Here is a 13660-nt window from a genome sequence, read left to right as displayed (position 1 = left end):
ATCACAGTAACAGTTTTACACACATTAGTAGCTGTAAACACTCAGCATTAGAAAAATACATACGTTGGTTTGGTGCTTACTAATAGTAAACATTTATAATCATCACTTTAAAAGTTACATACGTTGTTTTGTGCCTGTTTGTTTCCCAGTATTTAGTGTGTGTGTGAATGGTGTATAAGAGACATTAACTTAAAGAACTTTGTAGAAAGGCGCTTTTTTATGAAGTTCAGTCCATTTCCTTTTATTAGTTTTAGGGGCAGATCTGCCACATCCAATATGGCGGACGCGTAACGTCACAAGCAACGGACCAACCTGCTCAATGAGGCGTCTATGTATATTGTCTGTGTTTATGTCTATGTGTATATGTCTGTGTATTATGTATATGTGTATGTCTGTGTATATATGTCTATGTGTATATGTCTGTGTATATATGTCTGTGTGTATTATGTCTATGTGTTATAGTTATATGTCTGTGTAATATATTGTCTATGTGTTATATGTCTGTGTATATTACTGTGATGATAAATATTGAAATATTTATATTTAACATTTAATATGTGTCTATAATAACCAGATCCTGAAATGTAGATGTGACATGAGGGTTTTCTGAATAAAGAGCACTAACGTTTACATTTAACTTTTACATTTAACTGATTTTGATCAATCGTATATATATATATATCCCTGCTACAGACAGCAATAAGCACAGAAAAGGAAATACTAAAAGGAAATCTAAAATCTAAAAGGAAATACAGCTAATATAAACAGTATAAATAAAAAAAGATATTCACAGTGTAGATATAGCAGTATAAACAGTGTGAATATATCAAAAATACACACGGAGGGGGGTGCACATTGATGAACATATATACATGGGGGGCATTGATGAACATACATATCTATACAGCTATACAATTGCAGTCTGTGTGTGTGTTTCCAAGTTAAAAACCTTGGTAAAGAATACTTTTGCACAGCTTTTTCCGTTTGTTGCCACAACTTAAGGGTTGCGCTCTACTTTGCCACATCCAAAATGGCGGCGACGTCGACGTACGATTCAGCGCTCAATGCAACGTATATATGTCTATGGTGCTTTTTGTGTTCAGTGTGCCGTACTTGACGTACATGACCTCACAGTCACGTGTGTCAATGATCAAACATGATTTACATAAAATGTATTTAAATATTTATGACAGAGACCATTGACCAATCAGATGACAGGAAAAACAAAGCACTGAGCACTGATGTTTATTGGAACAGTGTTGGGACATACACACCTGGACTACACACACACCTGGACTACACACACACCTGGCTAACCTCAGCTAGCCTCCGCTAGCCCAAGGCTAACCTCTGTACAAAATGGAACATAGGAACAGTCCAGATGAGCATGTTAGCACACTATTAGCTGTGTTTAGCCCAGTGTGTGAGCTACCTCTAACTCATTAGCACCAGTGTAGCCCAGTTCAACCTGTTAGCATTGAACTAGCACAGGTTCACTTAGTTCTGGCCTGGTTTGGCCTGGTTCGGCCCATCATCTCTGAATGGCTCGTGGGGCATTTCGTGGGCGGAGCCTGAGAGAGAGTTCCCACAGCGCCTCCTCTGCCAGGTGATCGCTGAAGTCATTAAAGAAGGAAGTGATGTCATCATTAGGCTGCAGAGAGTAATGACTGCAAAGAGAGACAGAGACACATATTACTTCAGAGAGTACTGCAGTACTACTACATGGGTACTACTAATACTATGGTAACTACAGGTAAGTAGAGGTAACTGACTATAGGTAAATAAAGGTAACTACGGGTTACTAAAGGTAACTACAGGTAACTAAATGTAACTACATGTAACTACAGGTAACTACAGGTAAATACAGGTAACTGACTATAGGTAAATAAAGGTAACTACGGGTTACTAAAGGTAACTACAGGTAACTAAATGTAACTACAGGTAACTACAGGTAAATACAGGTAACTGACTATAGGTAAATAAAGGTAACTACGGGTTACTAAAGGTAACTACAGGTAACTACAGGTAAATACAGGTAACTAAAGGTAACTACAGGTAACTGACACTTGCTGGTAGCTCCTCAGTGTGTCCAGGATGTTGAACTGCTGCCAGCGTTTAGAGAAGTTGACTTTTGAACCTTGTGATGTCATCAACGTGTCAGGATTCCCCAGGTGGACGAAGGTCAGGTCCTGAAGGATCAAACCCCTGATAGACAGACAGATTCAGGAGTGAGGGAGACAGGTAGGGTTAAAAGGAGTGGGGTATAGGGGTATTAAGACACAGGTAGGGTATACAGAGAGGGGTACAGGGGTATTAACATACAGGTAGGGTATACGGAGCGGGGTACAGGGGTATTACCATACAGGTAGGGTATACGGAGCGGGGTACAGGGGTATTACCATACAGGTAGGGTATACGGAGCGGGGTACAGGGGTATTAACATACAGGTAGGGTATACAGAGAGGGGTACAGGGGTATTAACATACAGGTAGGGTATACAGAGCGGGGTACAGGGGTATTAACATACAGGTAGGGTATACAGAGCGGGGTACAGGGGTATTAACATACAGGTAGGGTATACAGGGAGGTTCCACTTCAGCCAGAGCTGCTCTGTAAGCTCTGAAAGACGATGAGCTGTCAATCAAAGAGCTGTACTCCTCCAGAGCCTAAAAATAGAAACAGCTCATTAATATATTAATTAATTATTACATATCCATTAAAGACAATTAATTAATCAGACACACTGACCTCAGAGGTGCTTCTCTGCCAGTCGAGGCGTCGCAGGGGGGCAGAGTCCAGCGCTGACAGGATGGACAGGTACGAGTTAAAGTTGTTCAGCTTCCGCAGGTGCTGCAGGAAAACAGTGTGTTACAGACAGGTGAGTGTACTACTGCTCATGTTAATACCATGTTAATGACATGCCCCACCCTCCATCTGTGTGTTACCTTCATGGTCTTCAGGAACTTGAGCAGTAGTTTCTCTCTGTCCTGAGGTTTATCCTGAAGAATGATGACAGAGCGAACCCTGAAATCACACACAGGTGTTATCGACTCCTGTCAGACCTCAGTCTGCATCAGACCAGGTGATTTCAGGTTCTGTCGGCGGTCAGCAAGTTGTTTGAATGTTTGTTTGATACCACATAAAACATGTTAATAAATGTTTTATGTGTCTTAAAAGAGGCTGTCACTAACATGAGGTTGTTGAAATGTCATCACACTAAACTCTGAGCCCGGTTACATTGCCTGCTCTCCCAGCTCCAGTTCTGGCACAACACCAGCTCTAGTCCTCGCTCCCTGGATCTGAAAATCAGTTTACTTAGCTAGCCTAGCATGCTTTAGTTTGCGTTTTCTTGCAGTGATGCTAACCTGACCTACAAAACTCTGACATCATCGTTTATTGTCACCATGAAGACAAAGTGTGACGTTGAGTGTGTTGAGTTTACCAGAAAGAGACGTTGTTGAAGTGCTGAGTGAACTGAGTCAGGTTTGGACTCTTTTCCTCATTCTGCTCTTTAGACCACAGCAAGACCTCTGGAAGCTAGACAGGTGAGACAGACAGACAGTTAAGACACACAGACAGGTGAGACAGACAGACAGACAGACAGACAGACAGACAGGTGTACCTCAATCTTGTAGAAGAGCTCAGAGTCCAGTAGGGTCAGTTGTTCTGCTAAGTCCTGGCTTCTGAAGTCTAGCAGAGTTCCAGGTCTGAAAGAGATGTCTGAGTTAACGAGAGAACTGTCAATCATCAAGAGGTCAGAGGTCACAGGTCAGAGCTTACCTGGCAGCCACACCCCTGGCTGCGAGGGGGCGGAGTGACTGAGGAGAGACAACCAGCTTCCACCTTTGCTCCATCTTGGACAGGATGTTTGAGCGCAACTGGTGGGCCGGTCCGAGCTCTCCACCAATCAGAAGGCTGAACACCAGGTCCATCAGCAGCAGCAGCAAATCAGAGTCCAGCTCAATCGCACTGCACACATATGACAATATCATCATCACACCTGTGCTGCAGGACACCTGAACATTCAGCATCAACAACCAAAGGTTCAAAACAAAGCCTCTGAATGGCTCAGGTGAGTGTGTGTGTCTCACCATAGCTCATCTACCACCGTGACCAACAGGTGAAATGTCTTCTTGGCAGCTGTGAGGTGTGCAGGGTCATGCCCTTCACACAGGTGTCTGTACGTGTGCATGTTAAAGAGTTCATGTGAAACAAACAGGTCTGAGAACAGGTGAGAGGAACAAATGAGATAGAGAGTACCCGGACACATCTTAAGTCTTCATGTCAGAGGTTCTGTTGAAGGTTCTCGTATCAACTGGACTTCTTTGTTGAAGATGTTTCTGCGAGACGCACCTGTGGGTCGTCAAGGACACCTGTGGGTAATTGAGGTCCCCTGTGGGTCATTGAGGTCACCTGTGGGTCATTAAGGACACCTGTGGGTCATTGAGGTCACTTGTGGATCATCAAGGACACCTGTGGGTCATCAAGGACACCTGTGGGTCATTGAGGTCCCCTGTGGGTCATTAAGGACACCTGTGGGTCATTGAGGTCACTTGTGGGTCATCAAGGACACCTGTGGGTCATTGAGGTCCCCTGCGGGTCATTAAGGACACCTGTGGGTCATTGAGGTCACCTGTGGGTCATTAAGGACACCTGTGGGTCATTGAGGTCACTTGTGGATCATTAAGGTCACCTGTGGGTCATTGCGGTCACTTGTGGATCATTAAGGACACCTGTGGGTTATTAAGGACACTTGTGGGTCATTGTGGTCACCTGTGGGTCAAGGACACCTGTGGGTCATTAAGGACACCTGTGGGTCATTGAGGTCACCTGTGGGTCATTGAGGTCACCTCAAACTTAGCAAACTAAAAAGTGCAGCTGATACGAGAAGCTTTTGATGACGTGATGTAACATGATGTCATGTGATGTCACGTCTCTCAGAGGATATCTGTGCTGGAGTTTACTGATGACATCATTGGGGCTGATGAAGGTCCTGTAGGTCGAGAGGAAGGCTTCACGGTACAGACCCTGTTCTGTTGGACACACACACATGTAGAGACCATCAGGATCCAACATAACCACCAGCAGAACTTCAGAACCTGAGCTCTGTATCTGTGTGTGGACTCACCGCTGTCGCTCTCTGTGGCGTAGACCAATAAGATCTCAGGAGACGCTGCTTTCACGTCCGGACCGTCCTCCTCCTGAGACAGACGGAGGTCACAAACAGACAGACAGACAGATAAACAAACAGAGGACAGAGACAGACAGACAGACAGAGAGACAGGCAGGAAGACCTTTAGAACCTTCTCGTTTAACCTTAAAATCAAGAAGTCCTCATGACCTGAACAAGGTTGGAACACGGTCAGAGGTCAGAGATCAGAATCAGGACCTACCTCAGTTTTCATTGTGATTCTGTGGAGGATCTCCTGCTGGTAGGTCAGTAACACCTCCTCTTGCTCCTCATGCTCCACCTGCTGCTCTTGCTGCTCCACATGGTCCTGGTCCTGGTCTGCCTCCTGCTGGAGATCCTGAGACCTGCAGACCAGACCAGACCAGAACAGACCAGACCAGACCATGTCACTGACTGTGATAATTAATATTTGTTGATGTGTGTGTTGGTGTGTGTTGATGTATGTGTTAGTGTGTGTTATGTGTGTTTTGGTGTGTGTTGGTGTGTGTTAGTCTGTGTTGATGTGTGTTGGTGTGTGTTGGTCTGTGTCAGTGTGTGTCAGTGTGTGTGTCGGTGTGTGTTGGTGTGTGTTGGTGTGTGTGTTGGTGTGTGTTGGTGTGTGTTGGTGTGTCTCACCTGTCTGTTGGATGGTTCTCTTCAGACTGACTGTCGGGTTCACCTGGATCCTGAAGACAACACAAACAGGTGAGAACAGGTGAGAGCTGCTGTTAGCTCAGTTAGCTGTGAAGCTAACAGTCCTGTTAGCTGGTCCTGGTTCTGTTGCCAGCTGGCCCGGCTCTCAGCCTGAACTCCTCAGGTCGGGTTCAGGTAAAGATCAGTATCAGGTGTACCGACACATCCTGTCTGCTGGCCTAGCTTAGCGCTCAGATGACATCACCTGTCTGTGTCTCGGGTCTGTACCTGTTGTCTCTTCTTTGGTGGTAGAACTGGAACAGGAAGCAGCTCAGGTGAAGAGGGCGGGTCCAGGTCTGAGTCCAGGTATGTTTCCAGGTGAGTGTGTTTGAGCTGGTACGTGGTCTCAACCTGCCGCTGCCTGCTGCTGTGGCGCTGACTGGAGGTCAAAGGTCGTGAGTAGAACATGGCTGCCGAGGGAGCGCTGTACGACGAGCAGAACTGAAGGTACTGATGGACTGAAGACAGACAGGTGAGACAGGCAGGTGAGACAGACAGACAGGTAAGACTGACAGGTGAGACAGACAGACAGACAGACAGACAGACAGACAGACAGACAGACAGGTACATGATATTTCTGGGTGTCGGCCTCCATGTTTTTACTCACTGTGTCGTTTCTTCTCGGGGAGGGGAGGGGGTGTCTTGCTCGGTGACAATGGAGACAGTGATTGGTCAAGGCCAGTGACATCATCACAGTGGGTGGAGCTCTCTCCCTGAAGGGTGGAGTCAAATCCAAATGAAGGGGAGGCCTCAGAGTTTGTTACTCCTGTAGGTCAGAACATCAGAGTCAGAGACAGACAGGCAGAGAGACAGAGACAGACAGGCAGAGAGACAGACAGAGAGACAGAGACAGACAGGCAGAGAGACAGACAGGCAGAGAGAGAGACAGAGACAGATAGGCAGAGAGACAGACAGACAGAGAGACAGACAGGCAGAGAGACAGACAGGCAGAGAGTCTACGTCCAGGTTTAAGACAGTCTGTGGGTCATCACAGAGACTAGGTCTTCGGGTGTGTCCTCACCTGTCGCGCTGCGGCGCCTCTTCTCCGGCAGGGTGGGCGGCAGTGAGGAGGAGTGAGGAGGAAGAGGAGGAAGAGTCTCAGAGGAGGACAGGTCGGTATGGAGGAAGTCGTAGTCTGGATCGTCCTCTGAGAGACAAACACAGATTGACGTCAGACCAACACGTCAAACAGAATAAACACACGCGTGTCACATGTTCATGTTGGTCAGCTGACACCAGGGGGCAGCGGAGAGTCACTGCAAAGCACACAGGAAGAGACAACACACTACTTCCTGTTTCTGTCAACTGACAGGAAGTGATGTCACCCCTAACCCGCTGCTGACTGGAAATGTAAGTGTGTGTGTGTGTGTGTTACCACAGTGTGTGCTCTCAGACTCTGCAGAAGAAGACGAGAAGCGCTTCGACCAGTCATCGTCCTGAAACACAGAAAGTAACTGAGTACTTTCACTCAGAGTATAAGTACTGGTCCAGTGTGTGAAGTGTCACTGTTACCTGTTCCACCTGTCCGTCAGCATCAGGCTCTCGTTTCATTGGCGCTACTATGGCAACCCTGCAGGGGGCGGGGCCTGACGATGAGTTACGTTTTTTAGGCGGCAGAGCTGGAGGACTGAGAGAGAGACAGGCAGAGAGAGAGAGAGACAGTTTTATCTTGAAAGAACTCTAATCACTTTCTGCAGCTGAAGACTCAACTTCCTGTTTGTGAAATAACGAGGAAAGGTTGTAAGGAGAGATGATGAGGAAAGGTTGTAAGGAGAGGTGACGAGGAAAGGTTGTAAGGAGAGGTGACGAGGAAAGGTTGTAACGAAAGGTGACGAGGAAAGGTTGTAAGGAGAGGTGACGAGGAAAGGTTGTAAGGAGCGGTGCCGAAGGAACGGTTGTAGGAGAAGGTAACGAGGGAAAGGTTGTAAGAGAGAGGTAACGAAGAAGAAGGAGAAGAAAGGTTTGTAAGGGAGGTCGAGAGGAAAGGTTGTAAGGAGAGGTGACGAGGAAAGGTTGTAACGAAGGTGACGAGTAAAGATTGTAAGGAGAGGTGACGAGGAAAGGTTGTAAGGAGAGGTGACGAGGAAAAGGTTGTAGAGAGGTGACGAGGAAGGTGTAACGGAAAGTGCGAGTAAAGATTGAAGGAGAGGTGACGAGGAAAAGGTTGTAAGGAGAGGTGACGAGGAAGGTTGTAAGAGGAGGTGACGGAAAGGTTGTAACGAAAGGTGACGAGTAAAGATTGTAGGAGAGTGACGAGGAAAGGTGTAGAGAGGAGGTGAAGGGAAAGGTTGTAAGGAGAGGTGACGAGGAAAGGGTGTAAGGAGAGGTGATGAGGAAAGGTTGTAAGGAGAGATGACGAGGAAAGGTTGTAAGAAGAGGTGACGAGGAAAGGTTGTAAGGAGAGGTGATGAGGAAAGGTTGTAAGGAGAGATGACGAGGAAAGGTTGTAACGAAAGGTGACGAGGAAAGGTTGTAAGGAGAGGTTACGAGGAGGAAAGGTTAACGAGTAGGGAAGGTGTACGACAGGTGACGAGGAAAGGTTGTAAGGAGAGGTGCGGATGGAAAGGTTGTAAGACGAGGTGACGAGGAAGGGTGTAAGGAGAGGTGATGGAGGAGGAAAGGTGTAAGGAGAGTGAGTAAAGGTGTAAGAAGAGGTGACGAGGAAGGTTGTAAGAGAGGTGACGAGGAAAGGTTGTAAGGAGAGGTGATGAGGAAAGGTTGTAAGGAGAGATGCGAGGAAGGTTGTAACGAAAGGTGACGAGGAAAGGTTTGTAAGGAGAGGTGACGAGGAAAGGTTGTAAACGAAAGTGACGAGGAAAGGTTGTAACGAAAGGGACGAGAAGTTTGTAGGAGAGTGTGACGAGGGAGGAGGGAGGGAAAGGTTGTAAGGAGAGAGGGTGACGAGGAGTTAGGAGAAGTGTTTAGACTGTCAGATGGTGATCTGTGTTGTTAATTACAAAGTTGGTTGATGGACTACAAACAGCTCCATGTTGTTGCTCTCTGTGTTGTTTGCAGGATTTATAAGACGATGTAAACAAAGTGTCACAGTGAGAGTCGCTGAGACTCCTGTCCAACACACACACACACACACACACCACACACACACACACACACACACACACACACAACCAACACACACACACAACACACACACCGTAAATCATGATCAGCTGATTTCATGATGATCTGCGGACGCTGGACGTCCGTCACAGTTACAGACGCTTGACATCACAACTGAATGTCACATTTATGTTTTACATTATTATTATTATTATTATTATTATTATTATTATTATATACAACGTTTACACGTTTGTATGTTCATATCCACACACTCTGAACTCAGGACGGTCCAGTGTGTCCTCTGAAGGTCGCCTCACCCTCTGCTTCCTAACATGAAGCTAACTGTCTGAAGCTCTCAGCCTCCATCTTTGTTGGGCGGTCACATGACCTGCTGGATCTGAAACTGTCTGTCTCACTTCTTCTTCTTCTTTCTGTCGTTCAACGCAGACAGGAAGTGTACAGATGGAGGTAGAGAGGAGGATGTGTGTGCGTGTGGTGTCTTCAGTCGTTCTACTTCCTGTTTCGTCCACAGATCTGTTTCTGTTCAGACTGAAACTGTCGCCTGTTTGATGCCAACAAGCTCTGAGCTGCAGCACAGGCCTCACTGTGGACCGGGCCTCAATGTGGACCGGGCCTCACTGATTAAAGTCCAAAAGCAACTTTAGAACTTTATTCAGTGATTTTGATGAAACTGGATCAGATTTTATAAACAATTTATTTGCCGCTTTTCCCTCTCATGTCCACTGATGTCCTTTGATGTCTTCCCGTCCTCTAATGTCCTCTGATGTCCTCTAATGTCCTCTCTCATGATCTCCCATGTCTTCTCATGTGTCCTCTAATGTCCTCTCATGTCTTCCCATGTCCTCTAATGTCCTCTCTCATGTCCTCTCATGTATTCTCATGTGTTCTCTAATGTCCTCTCATGTCTTCTCATGTCCTCTAATGTCCTCTCTCATGTTCTCTCATGTCTTCTCATGTGTCCTCTAATGTCCTCTATTGTCCTCTGAGGTCTTCTGATGTCCTCTCATGTCCTCTCATGTCCTCTCTGTGATTTACACACTTTATGATGGACACATAGCTTTAGCATAACCACTTGCTAAAGTAGCTAACTGCTAATTAACTGTTGCTATCTGAATCTGCCGTTAGCATGCTAACAGAACCGGGCTCAGCAGCCAGAGTGGACCAGCTTTGAGCACAGCCTCTGAGACCTCTGTTCTGGTTCTGACTCACCTCAGCCCACCTGGAGAGGACAGCTGTGGGAGGGGCTCTGTGAACGGCATTGGAGGTTTAGGAGGAGCTGAAACTGTCTCCACCTTCACATCCTTCACCTCCTTCACCTCCTCCTCTGCAGAGGCTCCTGATCTCCGACAGGTTCTGTCCTGGTTGTCAGGTCCTCCTGACTGTCCCACGGTAGGCTGTGATTGGACAGGAGACACGGGGGCAGGGCTATTTTGTCTCTCTGCAGCCAATCGGACCAGTTCCTGAAGGACAGACAGACAGGTGAGGACAAACAGGAGAGGACAGACAGGTAAGGACAAATAGGTGAGGACAGACAGGAGAAGACAGACAAGAGAAGACAGACAGGAGACCCTGTCCTCATGTCCTCACCTTGACCCCGTCCAGCACTGCCCTGATCACCGTGGTAACGCTGGCTGTGGACACTTTGTCGTCATGGGTGACGCCTTGCAGCATCACCTGATCGACCCATTGAATCAGCTGAGCCACAGACTGGTAGAGACGGGTGAGACAGGAAGTGATGGTCTTACTGCAGAGAGGACAGACAGGTACAGGTCAGGAGACAGGAGGTGGGGTCTGGTTCTGCTCAGGGTCCAAACAGGTGTCACCTACCTGCTGTGCAGGTGAGGCTCCAGCTGGACCAGAGTCTGGACCGCCTCCAGGATGCCGCTGGAGGCCCCGCCCAGCAGCCCGCCCACCACAGACTGGTTCAGCACCGGTTTGTCCACGCCGGGTCGGTCCAGACCGAGCCGATCCACCAGAGCTTTGAAGTACTGCAGAGAGCTGACGACAGCCCGCTGCTGTTCTGCTAACACACACACCGACTGACACAACAACATTTCCCATGAGCACTCTGACTGCTGTGAGGTCATCATGATGTCATCAGACAGCTAACATACATGTTACAGACTGGAGGTGACAGAGGTATTATGGGAAATGTAGGCTACAGTGTTGTTGGAGTTCAGTTCTTAATCTGGTTCTCATGAGACGGATGACACCTGGTTAAGTCAAACAAGCCATCTGTAACAACATTCACCTGTCAATCAGGTGATTCAGGTGAGCCTTATTATAATTTGAACAGGTGAGTTCTATAAAAATTCACCCTCAGTTGGACATTTGAACATGGGGACCTTTGGAGACTGACTCACTTCTGAAGCAAGCCTCCAGTGGATGATAAGAGGAACTGCAGCTTGGTCTGCACACTATCTTGTAATATTAACTTAATTATTCTTGTTGGTAATTAAACTCACAACATGGCAGAGCGTCTAATCCAGGTGATTCTGGAACCTGCCTGACCAATAAACTAGCAGCTAACAGCAACACAGAACCTGACCTGAGCCCTCGGGTCAGAGTTTAAAGGAAGTGACTGAATGAGTCAGTGAGACGAGTAGAGAGACTGACGGTGAACAGCGCTCCCTATCTCTGTAAAAATACATTAGGGGTGTGTTTGTTTGTGTACCTTGTCCTCCTGCAGGTTCAGGTCGGGTGGTTTGAGCCTCTGTGACTGGGTGTGTTTGATTCGATCAAAGCGTCTCGTCTTCTGCGAGTGGAGTTTGTCCTTCAGCTTCAGGGTCAGAGACGCAAACTGAGAGGCTGGACGGGAAGAGGACAGCATCAGTCAGGAACCGGACTGGTCCGGTTCATGTTAACGATGAATGCTAGGACCAGTTCCATTCTGCTTACATACACTTCCTTCAGGCAACATTATTAGAACCACTCCATTAACTGTCATCATTATGCTGATGATACCCAATTATATTTATAAATTATATATTTATCAATGAAGCCTGATGAAACTAAAGTTCAAACATCATCATCATCATCACTGTTGTGGAGAAGTTGCTGAAGTCAAAGGTCAGGAGTTCAGAAAGTGTTCAGGAGCCTCTGATGTCTTATGCTGTATTATTTATTGACACTTGATCAAGGAGAATTAGAGACACTCTCAAAGTTCATCAGAAGTGCCTGAGTCGGTCTCACATTCTGCCCAACTCATCCTGGTGGATCGACTTTAAACCCCAAGATAACAGCACAAATACTACACGCCCAGAATGAGTCACAGAGAATGTCTTTACCCATGGAGGTGTTATTGTCAGCATGTTCTAGTCTGGAGACACAGATGTCTGTTTACGCAGATTGGACCGTCAACAACAAGCTATCTATTATGTCTATGAAGGCAGAAACAGGTCTCTGTGACCCTGGACACCACAGTGTTGAGATAGACTGGCACCTACTGTTCCCAACCAAAGCCAAACAACTAATACTGCTGAGGACCTCAAGGGCCACACGGGACCTCGAGGCGCACACGGGACCTCGAGGCCCACACGGGACCTCGTGTTACCTCAGGACAGAAAACTCCAGAACAATCATCACATCAACACCATCATCATCATCATCAAAAACTATAAAATAAAAGCATCTCAGTTCAAATTCAAACTGACAGGAAATGGTTGTTTTTAGCATCTGGTGGTTAACAGTTAGCATCTGAGACAGACAGAGGAGAGAAAGAAGAGGAGCTTACCTGTCTTACTGTCAGCCCGGGAGGACATGTCTGCAGGTGGACACACACACACACACACACAGACAGCTGGTTGAGAATCAGGCGAGCAGAGAGACAGTTTGATGTGAACTCATGTTATTCAGCTGTCTCTCTCTCTTCCTGTCTCTTTATCTCTTTCTTGCTGTCTTTAAATGTTTCGGTTTAGTGTCTCTCTCTTTGTCCTGTCTCTCTCTCTTTGTCCTGTGTCTCTCTCTCTGTTCTGTCGCTCTCTTGGTCCTGTCTTTCTCTCTTTGTCTTGTCTCTATCTGTCCTGTCTCTCTATCTGTCCTGTCTCTCTCTCTGTCATGTCTCTCTCTCTCTCTTTGTCCTGTCTCTCTCTCTCTCTGTCCTGTCACTCTCTCTGTTCTGTCAGTCTCTTTCTCCTGTCTCTCTCTCTTTGTCCCGTCTCTATCTGTCCTGTCTCTCTCTCTGTTTTTCTTCCTCCTTCTCTTCTTCCTCTTTCTGTCTGTCTGTCAGTCCTCACCCCGAAGAGGAAGAGGATGCTGTCAGGGTTAGAAACAGACCATAGGTAAGTGTGTTGTGCTGCAGCACCACCTGCTGAATGGAGGCAGACATCACAGGTTTGATCACAAAGTCTCCATGTCACATCACAATAATAACCTTCATTGCTGAGCCGATCCATGTTGAACTTCCATGTTTCTACAGACAAACTAAACTCTGGAACTACATTGAGACTTTTACACTAAAGAGAGCGTGAGGGGAGGGGTATTCACAGCAGAAACACTGTGGTGTCTGAACATAGATGCATAGTCTTAGCATAGTCTTATATTAATGCTGAGGCTTGTGTAGACATGTGCTTTATTGTAAGATACCTGTTTGGTCACAAACCAAGGCTATTGACCTAGGGGTCATATGACCCAGCCAGTCCGGAGCCCTGACGGAAAGACTTCTTTAAGACCACTCCTGGAGCCAGAGACTAATCAACTGGGGGGTTAGACTTC

At 46.9% G+C, this 13660-nt stretch overlaps 1 protein-coding gene and 1 long non-coding RNA gene across 3 annotated transcripts; one reads left to right on the top strand and one right to left on the bottom strand.

The window, feature by feature from the left end:
- Positions 1-1222: 1222 nt before the first annotated feature.
- LOC104934753 (rap guanine nucleotide exchange factor 1-like) lies at positions 1223-12925 on the bottom strand. The gene is made up of 23 exons (XM_027284378.1): positions 12681-12925; positions 11622-11755; positions 10775-10986; positions 10535-10691; positions 10157-10407; positions 7376-7490; positions 7239-7299; positions 6885-7010; positions 6471-6629; positions 6092-6321; positions 5807-5856; positions 5394-5535; positions 5129-5201; positions 4949-5033; positions 4092-4184; positions 3781-3969; positions 3623-3707; positions 3443-3537; positions 2946-3024; positions 2749-2850; positions 2569-2666; positions 2065-2205; positions 1223-1667 (listed from the first exon to the last, which is right to left on the bottom strand). Exons 1-23 carry the CDS (start codon positions 12706-12708, stop codon positions 1532-1534), a joined length of 2841 nt encoding a protein of 946 aa, XP_027140179.1. The 5' UTR covers positions 12709-12925; the 3' UTR covers positions 1223-1531.
- Positions 7850-8633, top strand: LOC113746911 (uncharacterized). 2 transcript variants are annotated; one of them, XR_003463213.1, is made up of 4 exons: positions 7850-7875; positions 8151-8345; positions 8390-8402; positions 8605-8633. It is a non-coding gene; the product is annotated as an uncharacterized LOC113746911 (long non-coding RNA). The 2 variants fall into 2 exon arrangements; XR_003463214.1 differs by lacking the exons at positions 8390-8402; positions 8605-8633 and adding an exon at positions 8542-8596.
- Positions 12926-13660: the final 735 nt, after the last annotated feature.

Source organism: Larimichthys crocea, chromosome XI (genome assembly GCF_000972845.2).
Source record: "Larimichthys crocea isolate SSNF chromosome XI, L_crocea_2.0, whole genome shotgun sequence".
In the NCBI taxonomy this organism is placed as follows: domain Eukaryota; kingdom Metazoa; phylum Chordata; class Actinopteri; family Sciaenidae; genus Larimichthys; species Larimichthys crocea.
This window is presented reverse-complemented; position numbering and strand designations above follow the sequence as displayed.